Source organism: Carassius auratus, chromosome 27 (genome assembly GCF_003368295.1).
Source record: "Carassius auratus strain Wakin chromosome 27, ASM336829v1, whole genome shotgun sequence".
Classification (NCBI taxonomy): Eukaryota; Metazoa; Chordata; class Actinopteri; order Cypriniformes; family Cyprinidae; genus Carassius; species Carassius auratus.
In genome coordinates, this window is record NC_039269.1 from 20,916,861 (window position 1) to 20,934,264 (window position 17,404).

The 17,404-nt window shown below is 36.8% G+C and overlaps 1 protein-coding gene and 1 long non-coding RNA gene across 5 annotated transcripts in view; one reads left to right on the top strand and one right to left on the bottom strand.

Moving 5' to 3' along the window:
* The window catches only part of LOC113045842 (thymocyte selection-associated high mobility group box protein TOX-like), a 55,658-nt gene extending 51,487 nt beyond the window's left edge, over positions 1-4,171 (bottom strand). Inside the window, exon 1 of one of the 2 annotated variants that reach the window (XM_026206539.1) lies at positions 3,717-4,171. In XM_026206539.1, the coding sequence (XP_026062324.1) occupies positions 3,717-3,815 (99 nt within the window). In that variant the 5' untranslated portion in view covers positions 3,816-4,171. The remainder of the gene's footprint in view (positions 1-3,716) is intronic. The other variant, XM_026206537.1, reaches the window with a different exon arrangement.
* Positions 4,172-15,111: 10,940 nt separating this feature from the next.
* On the top strand, positions 15,112-17,133 carry LOC113045843 (uncharacterized). Of its 3 annotated transcripts, none has more exons than XR_003276038.1 (5): positions 15,112-15,372; positions 16,128-16,160; positions 16,243-16,312; positions 16,444-16,542; positions 16,696-16,746. It is a non-coding gene; the product is annotated as an uncharacterized LOC113045843 (long non-coding RNA). The 3 variants fall into 3 exon arrangements; XR_003276037.1 differs by lacking the exon at positions 16,696-16,746 and adding an exon at positions 16,972-17,133 and having other exon boundaries at positions 15,113-15,372; XR_003276036.1 differs by lacking the exons at positions 16,444-16,542; positions 16,696-16,746 and having other exon boundaries at positions 15,120-15,372; positions 16,243-16,430.
* The last annotated feature ends 271 nt before the right edge of the window (positions 17,134-17,404 follow it).

Here is a 17,404-nt window from a genome sequence, read left to right on the forward strand (position 1 = left end):
ACATTTTAAAGCAGCTGTGGATTCTAGGTAACAGTAAAAACAGTGTATTTATTTAACTCATAACGTTCATACAGACCTAGGTTAGTATTTAAAATCAGTTTTATACCTTTATAATATATCCAAAGTTTATCACAAGCTTAAGTAAATATTAATATATAGAAAGTGCACAGTGACAGTAACAAATACCATTCTGGTAACATGATTCTTGCATTATATACTTCAGTTTCCACCAAGAACAATAACAAAATTCAGAGTTTTGTGCACCAAACCACTTACCATTATGATATCACATGAACGATACAACATCAAATAAAAACAGACTGCTGCACGCATTGATTTCCTCTCACATTTAGGAGTGTGGTTTGATCAGTGCTCTAAAGGCCGAGGCTGGAGGAGGGCACGCATGAAATGCCCACTCAGTCTCACCCTGTCATCACATCACTCTTTCTGAGAAGCAGTGACCTGGTAAACAGAGATTACCAGTGCAAGCGCCTCTCTCCTTCTCTCGGAGTCAAATCAGCTTCTACTTTCAGTGCTCAGATGATAAGTCTGCTTGCTCCTTTGTTTAAAATGCACATGCGTGTAATGATCATTGCAGCTGGAGATGTAGAAGGACTTGGGGGGGGGGGGTAGTCAGTTTTAGAGTGAGGTTTGAGTACCGCTCTTGACTAACAAACACAAAGGACAGCGTATTATGTCAGGGTCGACATCCTGGGACCCTCTGACATCCAGGACCACCAAAGATCTCAGTAATTTCTACTTAATTGAAAATGCCTGTGGCTAAACACACACACACACAGCAGACTTTATATTACAGAGCATGGCCCATGACACCAATACATATCTGAGATATCTAATTTCTCATCCGTTTTTAATGTAATCTCCTTAAGAGCAGGAATGTACTAAGATTTTTACAAAGACATCAAAACCACAGACAGAAGATTCAGGAGACTCTTGCCCATAATTGTAATCAAAAGAGCCTGAATTTAATGTCGCAGGTTTTCCACGGACAAATGTTCATTGGTGTCTGTCTTGAGACAGAATGTAAAAACTAAAGCCATATGTTCGCTGGGTTTTAAAAAATGTATGTCAATAAAAATTAATTGGCCTGTTCTGCCCACCAACTCTATTCTTTGCTGTTGCTTTAAATGCACCGGCAATTCTACTCTCTTGTATCAGCCAAATTCATTCAAACATTGAATGTGTAGAAAATTAGTGTAGAATTTACTAATTTACTGTTGTTAACTAAGCATGAATCTTTAAAGTAGTAAAACTGAAATAGTATTTATTTTTTTTATTTTTTTTTGTAGAACATATTTAATTTACAACTGTTTTCTACACTACTTGTAGGGATGTATACAATACCCAATTAGTTAGATCAGGCTTCTGCTATCCTAAGACTTGACAGCACACGAGATTGTAGACTGTAAACAAGCAAAACCTGTGAAATCTGGGAACATACAAGATCTCACCACTCCTTAAAACCACATCAACGACGGACTTACAAGACAATGAGTCATGCGTAGTGTTAACAGCTTGCTTGCATTATCTCATTGGCCGTAATAACTTCGAGCCTGCAAACTCCATTAAAGCAGCGACTTGAGCACCAGCTGAAAGTCATTAGGCATGAAATAAATCATTGACTTTGATATAGGTCGGCTTGAGCGGAGTAGTTTTGTTGGCCATTAATGGTCAGGGGCTGCATCTTTGCCGGCTTTCATAATCCCAAACAGACTGTAATCCAATCCTACCCATGATGCCACACTCTCTCTCTCTCTCTCTTGAGTCGCCCTCAAGACCACTCTTGACTTCCTTAACAGCAGCGCTCGTGTATTAAAGCACACATCTGAGGTGCAGATTCTGATTCAAAGAGTCCTCTACGTGGTCTTCAAATTCAAATTTAATTGCTTTTGCATTTATTTGCTTGCCAAACACTTTCTCAGCAAACCGCCACAGTGTCTTGTGACAAAAATGCCAGAGGAGGTAGAACGATAAGCACAGGGCGATAAGAACCGAACTGTATGGCGCAGGAAGTGTGGAGCATTAGTGTGTTCAAAGTTGCTTCAATTTTGTTCAGACTTCAGACTAGAAACATGTACCTTTCACGGCACTAAAAGCATAGTGCTAGACAAACACAGACTTTCCTGCATTTACACGTTTTGCTGAACTGCAGAAAATCCACAACAAAGTGCACTGCAACTGAACGCTTTTAAACCAGCACATGTCTCCGAGGCTCGGAACTAAAATCCATAGTGTATGAATAAAAATACAGTGCTTGTTTTTATATCTATCTGTCCACATCACACAGAAAGAGTGTGGTCTTCTGGGATCTGAGGAGAGCAGGTAATCAGACGGGGGGCTTTGTGCACAGACTGAATCAGTCCCACTGGCAGCGTGACCCCCGTTTAGCCACATACCATCAATTTCTGTCTATTTGTTCTGTAGATACCACACACCACTGTCACAATCTCACTTGTTTGCTCTGCTGTGTACCCCCCCCCCTCCCCAACCATCTCTTTCTCTCTTTCTCACTCTTCCAACTTCAGCTCCCCTCCTCCCTCTCTTTCCGAACTGCTAAAATGAAAAATCTCGAGTGGAGTTGACTTGCCACTGCAGTAAAATTACACTATATAGATTATATCTGAAAGCCCTTCCCCTCCTTCCCTCCCTCTTCCTTTCCTCCCTACCCCCGCCAACCTCTTTTCTCTCCTCTCTGGTTTTATAAACTCAGCAAAGATATTAACAATTTACTGCTGCACATCAAAATTACATCTAACAAATGAATGACTGAAACAATGCAATGAAATTGGGCTTTCAAGGATTTCGCTTTAGATCTGTCACTAAAAATGTGATTCATCCATAAAACATTTCACTGTGTATGTGACTGCACTTAGACATGGATATGAGACCTATGGCAGTGAATCAAGAAGCACTGAAAGGAATAATACAACCCCAACCCCCTCTATATCACCCCACAGTAACCCTACCCCCTCCTCATTAAGACACACACACACACACACAGAGAGAGACACACACACACTCCCGCTTTCTTCCCCATCTCTCTTTATCCTGCGCACATGCACTGCACACACACAGTAAACAGCACCATCATTAGGAGAAATAGAGGAATATAAAACCTCACATATCTCTAATGTTCCTCGGGGACTTGGAGGATAAATTAATGCCGTAGGTTTAAAGTACAAAACATAAATATGATGTGAACCGCGTTATGAGCATACACACTACACACACTATTTGTTTGCGCGTGTTGTGTAAAGGATAGTTTGTTGATGTCCATGAGTTTGTGGCTGTGATGAAGAGCAGGTGTATTGAAGCAAGCGCGCGCTACTTTTTGTTGCCAACTTAAATAGTGCGTTTTATTATTATTTGCATGTTATTTACAATCCGCGCGCGGTTTCTATGACAACCCGAAACAGCGTTTTTAAGTTCGTGACGTAAAAGGCACGTGAAAACGCTGATGTGTGCGTCTGAGAGTTAAACATATAAACATTTATAGTGAGGGAAAAGTAAACGGATAATAAATGTGTGGCATCGCGCTCAATCGCTCCGACTTTCTCCGACTCTCTCTGTGACAGTCGAGTGAAGCGCAAACTTTGGACAAGTCCTCAACAGTCTTCATTCAAGTTCAGCGAGACAAAACACGTTCAAGAAGATCCACATCATAAAATATCATGCATCATAAAATGAAGCTTTACCTTATTGCAATACGGAGAGTCCGAATAGTGTGACTGTCCCAGTCGAGAAGGATCTGTTGCTGATGGTGGCGGAGGTTGAGGATAAAATCTCACGTCCATTTCAGTAAAAACATTAACCGGTCCCTATTGCCTTTCCACTAGAAATCGTGTTCCTCGCTTACTCAGAGATCGCAACGCAAATAAGAGAAGAAGGTGCAAAGTGAAGACTGAAAGAGCCTCACATCCGTTCCGCGGTTTTCGCAAAAACTTTTATATGAACCTCTACCTCAGTCGTCTTACAATAGAGAGATACCGCGGAAACAAGCGCTCAGGTTTGGAGAGAACAAGAGCATCTGGTGAGTCTGTGTTGACTGCTGTGAGTAGAGATGTGTATCTTCTTGGTGCAGCTGTGGCTCAGTGTAACTGCTCTATGGAGAGAAGGGAGCGCTTTACCAATGTTCACACACAAAAGAGTCGCAAGACACGCGGCGCTAGCGCGGAGCGGCCACAGGGGGCGCTGTGAAGTGCGCTCCAGCGCACAGGATTTGCATCACTTTGCGTATGATACTGTCTAACATATGGTGACGGAAGATTCCGTTTAGCTGTGCCAGAATCGCTCTTCAATACGAGCACATTTTTGACAGGAGTGTCTTTAGAATGTATTAAAATTACATGATAACCGAGAGTCTTCAGCAGCGGTTTAAATTTGGTTCACATAACATAAGGTGGCCCCAGCAAACTTCCAAATTGGACCCCAAGATGAACTCAGTTATTTAAAACAATATTTAATCTTTTAACTTTAACTTCACATACAGTTTACAAGTTAAACTCTGGAACCTGAGGAAGTAAAGCATGTACACCGGCCATCTGACTGAACAACATGCTGTTTTTAAAAGTTATGGAATCATCAAATTAATCACAGTTAATTGTTTTAATGTATCAAAACTATGAGGACACTCAAAAAGGTAGTCTAAAAACCAGTGGTCTACAATTGTGGCAATCCTAAGAAAATTGGAAACGTGTATGTTTAAGATATTAGCCTTCATGAAAGGAATATGTTCCAGTTGAGCCCTCCTTGCCGTCAAAAACATCCACTCCTGGTTTTTCATTTCTCCCTCCCCATTTGCTGCTCCTCCACTCTGCACCTCTCACAAGAAAAACATTTGATGGTATATGTTTTGAAAAGTATGTATTCTTAAAGATGAGGACACTGATTTCTAAGTTGTATATACAGCCATATTTCAGAAGTAATCTACCCAACACTGACCATAAATATGATATTTATTCTGCTTGTCAAGGAATCTATTTTCTCAAGGTCTATAGGTAAGTTTTCTTTTTCACATTGCTTTATTTTGATATAGATAAGGCAGCTGATTCCCCCAAATAACCAATCAAAACATTCAGATATGTTGTAAATCTTTTTTATAATTACTTATTTATTCATTTTTATTTTTTAATGTATAAATATAGGGCAACTGCCTTTCAAAAACAAAGACTATCAATAATAGCTTCTGAAATAGTTTATTCCGTTGTACCAGAAGCAACATCTCAAAAGCTTAAGAAATGTATAATCAGTGAAGATGAACCTAGTCCTTTTCTTAGCAGCTCCAACCAAAGCAGCTTTGAATTAAAACAGAATTAAAATAGAGAGCTGACAGGCTTCACTACTCGCTCCAGACCTCAGCACACAGTCTATTAAGCAGCTCTGTGCACAGACGTAAGATTGGCTTGAGCTTTTCTGGATTCTGTTTTTGCTCTTAGAATTCAAGATATGCATTCTTTGAGACATTGTGCACTGGGTTTTGCAAAATTTCCCCAGATGAAATCTATCTATCTATCTATCTATCTATCTATCCATCTATCCATCCATCTATCTATCTATCTATCTATCTATCTATCTATCTATCTATCTATCTATCTATCTTCCCTCTCTTTTTCATTTGTTAAGGAACACAAAAACAATGCCATCCATGACAGAGCATAATGTTTTCGGCTGGAAATGTTTTCCTCAGACAAATGGAAGTAAAGGAGGGGCAGGTGGTCCTATTTCTTGTCAGTTCCATTGGAGAAACTGGCATTATTCATCTTTTCTCATCGATGATTATGATGATGATGGCGAGGTTGATGATGATAGAGATACACAGTGCTCCCGTCGGTATAATGTTTTTGGCGACGAATGTACCAAATCAGAATTGATCATTACAGTGGTCTTTCTGCATCAAAAGCCACAGTAAAAAAAAGTCTGCTCTGGTTCTGTTTGGATACGGCCCGTTGAACGTTAAATGCTAGTGCACACAACAGCTCGCTTTTTTATGGTCAAAGTCATGTCAGCATTTTTTTCAAAGGCTGTTAATCTCTGAACAATGTGTGACTGGCAGCCCAAAAAAATCTAGCTTCATGACATGGTCAGCCATAAAATCTGCCTTTATTCTTATATTATTGAAAAGATAGACCATACAATACCCTAACATCTGCTTCCAAGTCACAAAAGTTGAATTTAACAGTTGCCACTTGGTCTGTATGAATCTCATATGAAGTATTGTACACCGAACAGGTAGCCTGATGAAGACAGTATCAGACAAATTCAGAGCTGAAGAAATTTTAGAAATCATTAACATTTGAGTTATGCTGACATTTTGTTAAAGAACAATATGGTGCCCACATCGGGTGAATAAATGTACAATGAGGTTTCTATTCCATTAACCTTTGAGTATCAGCTGGCATTTGAAGCATTGTGTTGGCAGACTAGCACTCAGCTACCACATCATAAATAGACTTATTTCAATTGGCTGACACAGTGTTAATTTTCCAAATGTAGAACAAGAGGTGAACAATGCAGGACGACTAGGATATTAGTTGAAGAATTTGTTCAATTTTCCTCCCCAAACGCAGCCGAACTATTTGTGGATGAGGCTTTCGGTTGGGAAGGTTGTTTGGTTGGAGGTTGTGTCCATGGGGAAGTTCCATTTTAGTCGATATGTTATTTCAGCGGATGTACACAGAACCAAAAATCAATGGGATTTCACAATGTGAAACATCTGATAGCTACAAATATAACCAGCAGTGTTAAACCAACTTCCTCACAGCCGAAGTTCTTCAGAGTTCAGTGATTTAGGTGATTTTTTAAAGCGCACGTTTATCGAGAGTCACATGTGCTAGAGTTTGAACATGGTTGAACAACGATGCAGATTCTTTTTATAGTTGCAAACGAGTGTAGGCTATATCCAGTTTGCTCATAGGAAGTTGTGTGTGTCAGGAGGATTTTTTGTTATAATTGTGTGAGCAATGGTTACTCTGATTGCCTATTGTTTTGTCTCTTGTGTACTGGAGAGAAAGCACGTGCCAGTGCTGGATACTTGGAATCATAACTTTACCTCAGAAACAGGCATCTCCTGAATGTCAACCTCCCATCCCCCACTGTATTACCTATTAAGTACATTCAAACAACCCCCTCACACACACACCCTTCCCCCATAAAAATGTACAACCTTCCCCCATGCACTGTGCAGTTTTGTGAGAATATATGTATGTAGTCACAAATCTATATCTAGTACACACTACACTCATACACTCACGGTGGATTTGTGCAGTTTTTACCTTAAATAGTTATTTTTACGTGATCGAATCTTTAAAAATGACTTTCAGTGTAACGTGAAGTATTCAGGCTGATTCAGTCATATTGAGTAATATTTTTGGCTCAAATGAAACCAGTTACTTTAAATATTACTGCGTGAAGCACATTTTTTAGGTTACCTTACAAAACATTTTTACAGCATACCTGTGATCTTAAACTGAACATATAATATCTTCAAGATATAGCCAGATGATGTTTCATAAGCGCATTCACTCGCACACTCACAAAAACTTTTTTTTTCTTAATAAATAAATTATAAACATTCACACATTCGTTTTTAAGAAGCAGCAGATTTTAAACTATTGCTTTTTATGAAATCCTATTTTTTAAATTGTGCAAAGCAGAGGAAGGTATTAAAAATTCATTGGTGCTGCCTGGGAAATGACAGAAAACCCCTAGAAAGATAAAAAAAAAAAGACTTCAGGAGCCTTGTATTTGTTCTCTGTAAGTGTTTTTTGGAAGTATAAAGATAATAAATATGCACATTTAAAATATCATGACTAGGAACGCTAGTATAAATTGCTTTCAGTAATAAATCACTAAAAAATAAATCAGTAATTTTAATTGAAATTTTGGCTTTACAACACCATGTGCAATAAGCTATATAGAGCTATACATCTCCATGCTTCATACACTCCACAGACTTTTAAAGTGAGCATTGCTTATGAATTCTTCCGGTGTCTTTGAGTAGAAAAGAAATAATATTATAATTTGGTGTGTCTATATACATAAATATATATATATATATATAGACAAACATACTGTAAATATTTATATAAATATACACACACACCTAATTTTAATACTATTTTTAATTCATATTTATTATTAATATTACATTGTATTGTAGAGAATATTCATATGATCAGGTAATCATAATATTATGCATTGCTTATCTTGACCATTATACCAGGGCAAAAAACATAATAGGCTATTCAGATTAGCAATCAATCAATATGTATTTTTAATGACGACTTCTTAATATTGAAAAAGTTACCTTTAGTTTTCTGCCCAGTAGTGAATATTTGACTAGATTCCTGTTTTATACACTCCACAGACTTTTGAAGTGAGCATTAAGCATTGCTTATGAATTCTTCCAGTGTCTTTGAGGAGAATTAGCAGGATCAGCATTTTAGCGCTCAATCACTGACAGCCAAAATTTCACTGTGAAATCACAGAATGCCCGAATGCTGCCGCAGAGACATTATGTAGGGTCATGTTTTCACACTGACAGCGTCTTAATCCAGTGAAACATCGTATGCATCTCACCTGCAGGGTGTGGGTGAGGTATCATCGCTGCATCAGGCTGAATACATCATATCATACATTCAAATTTATTCTCTCCTTCCTTTTTCTTCTGTTTCACCCTCATCCTATTTTTGATGAGCTCCGTTACATCAAAAAAAAAAAAAAAAAAAAAGATTCCAACACCAAATGTAATCATCCCCCACTGCTCAGCCACCCACACATAAAAACACACTTTCTTTCTCACACACACACACACACACATACACACACACACACACACACAGACTTGCATGGTGATCTGTCTGTCTTTCAATAGATGAATGTCAAGTAGTTTACATTGAATACATTTGCACTTTCATTGCTCAGGGGCCATTCTGCATTCAGGGTTTCTTTCCATTTTCCTTCCCCATAAATCTCATCATTATTTAATGCATTTGTTGCCAGTACATTTTCAGGGATGCATTTACATCATATTGGGCTGAGGTTGATTTGGTCAATTTCATGAACACTTTGGATAACTTGCTGAATATCCTGTTAGTGCTACACCAATTCTCTCATTCAGAGCTGCTAAATGCATATGAGCCTTGTATTGAGTTTGAGACCGTGGGAGAAATTCCTGACAAAATGATAATTTTTTGGTGATGATTAATTTTTGTTTCCAACCCGTGACATCAGAGCATCACCTTTGCTGTAGCCCATGTGTTCTACATGTATGCATGTTTGGGAGTGTGTGTGCAGTGTGACAGCTAAAAACTGATTATGCCAGGAATGACAGTCTGTCCAGTTCTCTGCTGATATCAACCCTTTCTGACTCCCCTGCTTCTGATTTTCACATCCGTCACCAAGACAACCAGATTATTTTGAATCTATCAAATCAAATTCAATTTTGCTTTTGATTTTGGATCGGGAAGTCTCTTGCTTGTCACATAGTGTAGACTGGAGATACTGCCTGGAGACTGAAGAATTTGACAAGGAAGCTATTTTACACTGGAGTGGGAAGTTAATTTTTGGGATCCTTTTGTTTTTCCAAAAACCCGAGGCCTGGAACACAGAGTAATATATACAGAGTTAATGGTTTTCTCAAATAATTCAAAACAGCAGGAAGGAAGCGGAATGTGAGGAGTTTGACTTCAGCTATTTAATACGCCATATGTTTGCAATACTTCTGTGATTACTGCTAGGTTCCACTGCATTCCTGTTGTCATGTTTGACTTCATATTAATAGATGTTGCTCAGATGTCACTATAAAGCTTATGAGACTTACTTTGTGCCATGGCATTATGTCACTGAGAGGTTTTGGTGACTGACTTATGTGTGCACAGCTGTCTGCACAAACTGCATTGTGTGTGTAGTGAGTGGTTGTGCATACATGTCTGTCTGTGTGTATTTTTGAATGTGGTGTGTGTATACAGTATACCCCTCAACTCATCTTTGTTCAACATCCCATTCATCAGAAATATAATATACAATTTCATATGACAGCAAATTAAAGGATATTATATATATTTTTTAATATAATAACATAATATAATTTCTTTTTCAATGCCAATTGAAAATATACATTTTATTTTATTTGGTTCTTTTTGACAGACAATGATATTTGCACAGTTACTGAAAAATCTATCCAAGTATTTTAATTTTTTAAAAGTGTAATGTATATTTTTAACATGGTTTACTATTACACTATTATTACTATTATTTACTATACACCAGTGATTCTCAAACATTTTTTACAGTAGCGTACCCCCTGGGGCATTCTTCTGCATACCCCCTCTCTTCCACTTAGACTGCAGTTACACCTTCTCTATAAAAGGACAATATTTGCCCTCTTAAACTGATTTAGAGGTCCATTTTTTTTTACCTTTATAGAGGCAAATATTTTCTAGCCTTATTAATTGTATCTTATGTCATGTTTTATGTCATATTCTTATCATTCCATTAAGTGTATTATTAATATAATAACTAAAGCAATAAATGATGGGAAATTTAAGTGATAGCCTAGCAGACTTAAAATTATTAATAAAACTGCCAATTGATTGTTTTCATGTGATGTCATACACAACGCCCACCTGGAAGGCAAAAGGAAGCTTTGCTCCACTGACCGCCAGTTATTTTTACACAATTAGCATTTAGTATTAATGTAAAACAGAGATATTAAAAGGTAAATTCAGTAAACACCTTATTGATGATGTATATTTTGTACAGGCAAGCATATGAACCCAGAGTATAACAAAAAGTGCAAAGTTTCATGTTAAATGGTTTGCCATATGAACCATTATGAGGAAGACGCTGAACCATTAAGCAGATAGTGTTCATATTCCGAACTCGTCTGCTTTCTTATGTATACTATAAATCATTAATATAGTGATTACTGAATTTGATATTTTAACATTACTGTTTTAAATATATATTAAAGGTGCTGTAGGGAACTTTTGTAAAAAAATATTTTTTACATATTTATTAAACCTGTCATTATGTCCGGTCAGTAGAATATGAGACAGATAATCTGTGAAAAAAATCAAGCTCCTCTGACTCCTCCCAGTGATCTTATTGCCATTTGCAGAAAGTCATGCGCTCCCGGTAAAAAACAACCAAACAGAGCTGCGGTCCGTAACTTTGTTTGTGTTCAAAATGTAGAAAAATGAACATAATAAGCGAGTACACCATGAATCCATTTTACAAACCGTGTTTTTAGCTTGTCCTGAATCACTAGGGTGCACCTATAATAAGTGTTTATATTCTGACTATTTTAGATTGCTTTGGGGGTACCGCGGCGGAGTAACCCAGTACCTTTGTGATTCTTCATAGACATAAACAGAGAGAAGTAGCTCCGGCTACAATATTCTTCAGCAAGATGCAAGCAGTTCTGTTTATTAACCGCTAGAGCGTCAAAAGTTCCCTACTGCAGCTTTAAGGCACTTTAAGTGTTTTTACAATGTTTGTCACACTGTTAATGATTCAAATATTCCCTATGGATTGCAAATAGCCAAAACTTGCATTTTGTTCACATACCTTTGATTTTTTCTTTTGAGAGGTGATAGAATTTTTTGCGGCTGTGAAACAGCACAGGCTTGTGCTGCAGTTCTATGGAAGTTTTGCCCTCCAGTTCTTCGAGCCGGTCACGTTACTGAAAGATATCAATAGGTGGCGGCAAGTCACTGTCTTAATGAGCCAGACATCGGTCATTAATTAATTCAGTAATGAAGTAAAATGCTGTAGTTATGAATGGGTTATTAATCACTGACTCTCTGAATCTTTCAAAGCTGCAGATTCGTTCAAACACCGCAAGCACTCGTCAGAAATGTAACGGCCCTTTTCATATTCGCGAGCTTCATCTTTCAAAATAAATGTAAAGACAGTTAATAATGTCCCTAATTTTACCATCAGTTCAAGCCCGAAAGGAGAACAGAGTGGCGTGACAGACACAGTGATGAAGCTTGTACATGTTTGTAGTACACAAGCCACGGACGGTTAAGACACCTGACTCCACTGTGTGACCGTCTCACTCACTCTCTGTCTCTCTCTCTCTCTCTCTCTCTGTCTCTCTGTCTCTCTTTCTCTCTCACACACACACACACATATGCACACACATGCGATATGCAAAACTCTGCATTTGAACAATCAATAGCAAATACTTCCCCTAATATCAAAACATACTTACAGCAGCTGATTCAGAAGTGCCAGATTGTTGTAGCAAAGTCAGAGTGACCTCCTCTTCTAGGTTCACGAAACAGTCGTCCATAAAATGTGTTGCTGTTCTGTTGTAAGTAATCTTATCCTAAATGCATCTACTTTTCGGAAGGCCAAATAAAGTGCTTTTGCTTTCTCCTAGATACACACAGCTTCTGCCTGACATGGCTGCTTCAACACTAACTGTGGTTACTGAAACCAGCCTTTTGTCTTTGCATGAACATTTGGGCGGCATTAAGCAAATATTTCCACTTAGTGATGTAGACATGTGGGGGCGTGTTTAAATGAGTTGTTTTATGGGGGCGTGGCAGAGTCTTAACTTTGATAAAGAATATCTCTTTGGATTTGAGACTTTAGTCTTTGCAACTTACAGATCTTCTTTATGCACCAAGAGCTTGTAACACTCCAAAGAGAAAGGAAAAAATGAAATCGCATCATGACCCTATATGAAAACAATGGGCAGTATTTATGATACATGTATTTCAAATACGTATTTCAAATACGAAATTGTATTTTGTAATTTGTATTTGATAGGGTTCATTCAAGAGATTCAAGATTTTTATTCGTCACATACACAATTATATAGAGCATAACCAGCAGTGAAATGTGAGTCAGGTCTGCTCCATGGACAGTGCAATTATTAAAGAATACAACACAGATGAAAATATACATAAATAAAGCTATGAAAGAATGAAATAAAAGTAAACAATGAAAAATATAAGAATAAAATATAAAAAAGATGTATGCTGTAGAATTAAATATAGAATAGAAAATGTATGAAAATTATTTCGTAATTTGTATCAAAATACTTCAGTGTTTTGTATTTTTGTAGTATTAAAATACTGTAAAATAATTTTTAAGAAGTCTACATGATGACATCATAAAAATGCGGCCTCTGATTGGTGCCTACCCAAGGCTAGTTTGCCCAGACTTGTTGAGATCAGAACAGAAAACTGATGCATATGGAAGAAGGTGGTCAAGGTAAGAAACATGCAGGCTGCCAGCTTTCCATCAATTTATTTTGCATAAATTGCTTTAATTTTTAACAATGGCTAAATAGTTTACCAATTAACATATTGTTCTTGAAAACTGTTATACCGAGCAGCAGCCCCACAGTTAATTTTAGCTTGCTACTTTCAGTGTTGTACAACATACCATTTTAATGCCACGATATTGGTGTAATGGTAAACTCGTGTGGAGCAGCAGCATTTACTCTAAGTCGCTCTGAGAAACTTGTTTTGCTTAAAGCCATCCCCATTCAGTAGCTAAAGAGACCTCTGCAATGTAGTCCACAGGCTAAACACACTCATTTAATACACTCCCTCACACACACACAAACTTTCTTTCTCACCCACATTCACACATAAGTTTGGCTGTTTCTGTTAGAACATTTCAAATGTTTTGGAATACCTGCTCAGTAGTATTCTCCTTTGGGATTATAAGTAAATGTTCTTACACTATTAATGTGTATGTGTCCACTATTCTTTTATGGCTCTCAGTAGATTCAGTGGTTGGAGTTGGGTTAATACACCTTGACAAGTTCTGTTGCTACTTTCTGATTATGTTTCTGGCTACATTTAAAAACAAAACATTGATCATTTAATAATTGTTGAAAAGCTAAAATGTGTTTTCAACTTCAAAACAGGTGTCCAATGATTGACAAATAAATGTTTGAATGCTGAATATTGTACTCTAATTGAAGTAGCTGTTTAGTAGGATCATGATTATTTCATACCATTGCGTACCTGACACATAATGTATTATAATATTTATGATTAACATTCAAATGATTAATTAGTTCAGATTAATTAGAAACTTGTTGCTATGAATTCAGGTGCCATAAATTTGTTTACAAACAACATCAGTTTGTCATTAAATCAGTGTTGCTGATGCAAAGTAGGCACTTCGTTACCAAACACCAAGTAACTAAATTAGGTATTATGAGTCATTTGCAAACTGTTAAACATTAAACTGTTGGTTACTTTAAAATTAAACTCCATCTGGGAGATCACAGGGATAAGGGATATTTGAATATTTGATCTGTTAACTGGTTGCATATGTCAGAGGTATTGCATGACTTGTGCAGAGAAAAGCTGTTGCAATCAAACATTGTTTAATGAGTCAGTGTAATGGTGAAGGGATAGATCAAATATATGCCAACTGATGGAATGTTTGCGAAGAAATTTCATGCTCCCTTTTAAAAGTATTTGTTTAGTATTTTTAAAATACAAAAATACAGTAGTTTATTTTGATACATGTTGTTGCTGTTGTATTTTGTTGTTTATTTTGATACACTTAAAATGTGGTATTTGGTATTTTATTTTAAAATATATTTTGATGTATCTTTGCCCAACCCATGGTATGTGTCTGAATTGAAGAGAGTTTGAATCGATCTCAATGTACAGTCCGTGTCAATATTTGCTCTTCATGCTATTAAGTGAAGATCTACTTTAAATATACATTCACTGTAAAAAATTTCTGTAAATTTACAGCATATTAACAGCGTAAATATACAGTACTGAACTGTTTTCTAAAATTACGGTGTCTTACCGTAAATGCACACGTGATCGGTGGGAGAGGGGGAACCAAAGGCTAGCTGAAGCATGGAGGAGCATGGTTTCAGTCAAAGTTTTATGGATTTCATCTCAAGTTGAGGCTCATTTACAGGTAAGCAGATCAAAGTCTGAATACATTTTTATCTTAAACTGCAGCGTTTTTTTTAATGTGGGCACAATATTTGAATTTACCTTTGACAAATCTTGCCAAGACAGTGAACTAGCATGTATGCAATTTTTACAAATTTCTCCTGAAAGTTAAGTGTGTATGAGTGTGTTTGTGAAGGATTTGCATCGTTTTTTTTTTTCCTGGTGTAAAATCCTGTAAATGTTAAACTTGTAAATAGTTAAATATAAAATACTTGCGTTCGCTGATTATTTAATTGGATATGAATTGAACATATTTGGCAACTTTAGAAGATGAGCACGTGATCGGTGGGGGAGGGGAGCAACGGTTAGCGTCTGATACCAGAGAAAAGTCTCTGTGAATAAAACGGATATTATCTCAAATATAATCTCGATTACAGATTGCAGATAACGAGGATATGAAGTAAGTGTGTTTTCCTGATTTTCTGAAACACTTATTTGCACAATTATATTTACATTTTGCATTGGCGCCAACCCAGTGTAGTTTAAAATGGAGGATTTGTTTTATTTGCATTAATGTTGCTAAGTTAGGTGCGTATAAAGTTGGTAACTTATATATTATCCTTCTATATTGGGAAATCGAAAATAGGCCTGTAAACTTAATTTTACTTAGGAAGCATAAACTCATCGCCTTTTGCATGAGCACTTGACTGGATAGATGGAAAGAGTAGCGTTAACGTTATGGTGAGAAACGTTTGTTTTTTTCGGAGTGACACATTAGTCTTTCAATATAAGTCGTATCTAAAACTAGTTAGAGTGTAATCTAAATATATTCGAACTTATTATTAATAAAGTGGGCTTTGTATGTGAGCACATTTTAATTTTAATTTTGCACTGGATTTATTGGCACAAATCTCTATATCACAGAGGAAACGTTACTTCATTCACTTACATTCTAACTTGTTCCTCAGCCTCAAATACAGTTTTGTGTGTGTGTGAGAGTGTGTGTGTGAGAGAGAGAGAGAGTGTGTGTGTGAGAGAGTGAGTGAGTGTGTGTGTGTGTGAGAGAGAGAGAGTTAGAGAAAGAGGAAGAGGAGAGAGCAGTAGACAGAATATTTTTAAGTGTTTTTAATGAAAAGTTGGAGGATGTCCCAGGATGAGAACAAAGATATGGTACACCTGCTTGTCAAGATTCTAACGTTAATGTCCCACTTCCAGGAACATGAAGATGGACTGGTTTCACATGCAGATGTAAGTATTTAATTTTCTTCTTTCCACTTCACCACATTATATTATGTAATATTATTATTTGTGTATTGTGTGTTCTCTACAGGTTGCAGCATCTGCATCTGAGGTTGAGAAGACACTCAATCTACCTGCCAATCCTCATCTGATTTTGCTGGGTTAGTGGGTCATTGCACATGATGAAGAAGAAACATTTACTGATGGCTGAGATCTAAAATTGTTAACATTGCTGTTGTGCACAATTGTTAAAATTGCTTCTTTTTTTTCTTCTTTTTTTGTGAGTGTCCAGTCAACATTTTTGACTGCAGTTGCAAGTGTTTGCTGTGCACTACATCTTCAATCTGCAGTATCAAGAGGCGGCTTGTTGCACTTTAGAGTTTTTTCAAAGGTAAGTGTTTTCCTTTTTGCGTATGTTTTAATCACTCTCTTAGAATCTGTGGTAACACTTTATAATAAGTATACAGTAGTAAAGTAATAAATTATTTGCAAACTAGTTACCTCAACCTTTCTCCTGTGTTCTACTTGTGTTCTTCCATTTCAGTTTTTTCAGTTCATCATCTGAAACACTGTCAAATGTGGTTTTATTCGCATGCCAGACACGGAGAAAATAGGAGAAAGGCATGTAGATCCACATTAAATCCAAACGAGTCAGAATATATATATAGATCGTTTGCAAATGATTTATAAGTGCCTTATTACTTTATACTTATTATAAAGTTTTACAAAATTAATCTAAATTCTAAACCAAATTAATTAATCAGAATTTTGAAAAATGGTTATTATACACTTCGGTAATGTGTAATGCAACTTTCCTTAGATGATTCTATGGAATAAACCCAGAAAGAGGCTCAAAGACCTGCCGAGGCAAGGTAGTCTCCAAGAAGACGGGGAAGGTGGTGAATAAGAAGTCCACTACAGTCAATCCAAAGGTTGCCACTCTACAAAAAAATCGAATGGACTTCTAATGGGACTTCATCTAGGCAAGTGAAGTTACACATACATTTTCATTAAATACAGTTCTTAATACAACTGATTTCACAGTTTACACACACAGAATATTTCTCACATTTAAACTTGTTTAACAAAAAAAAAAATCAACATCTAAAAGTAGTTAGTTGAAGAAGACTGGTGTGACTCATTTTGGTTACTAACGTTGCGTCCCTGTAGTTTGCATTACATAAAATAAAATAATTTACAGCAAAGAAACGGTTTTATAAATAAAATCCACAAACCTATATTTGACCCAAAAA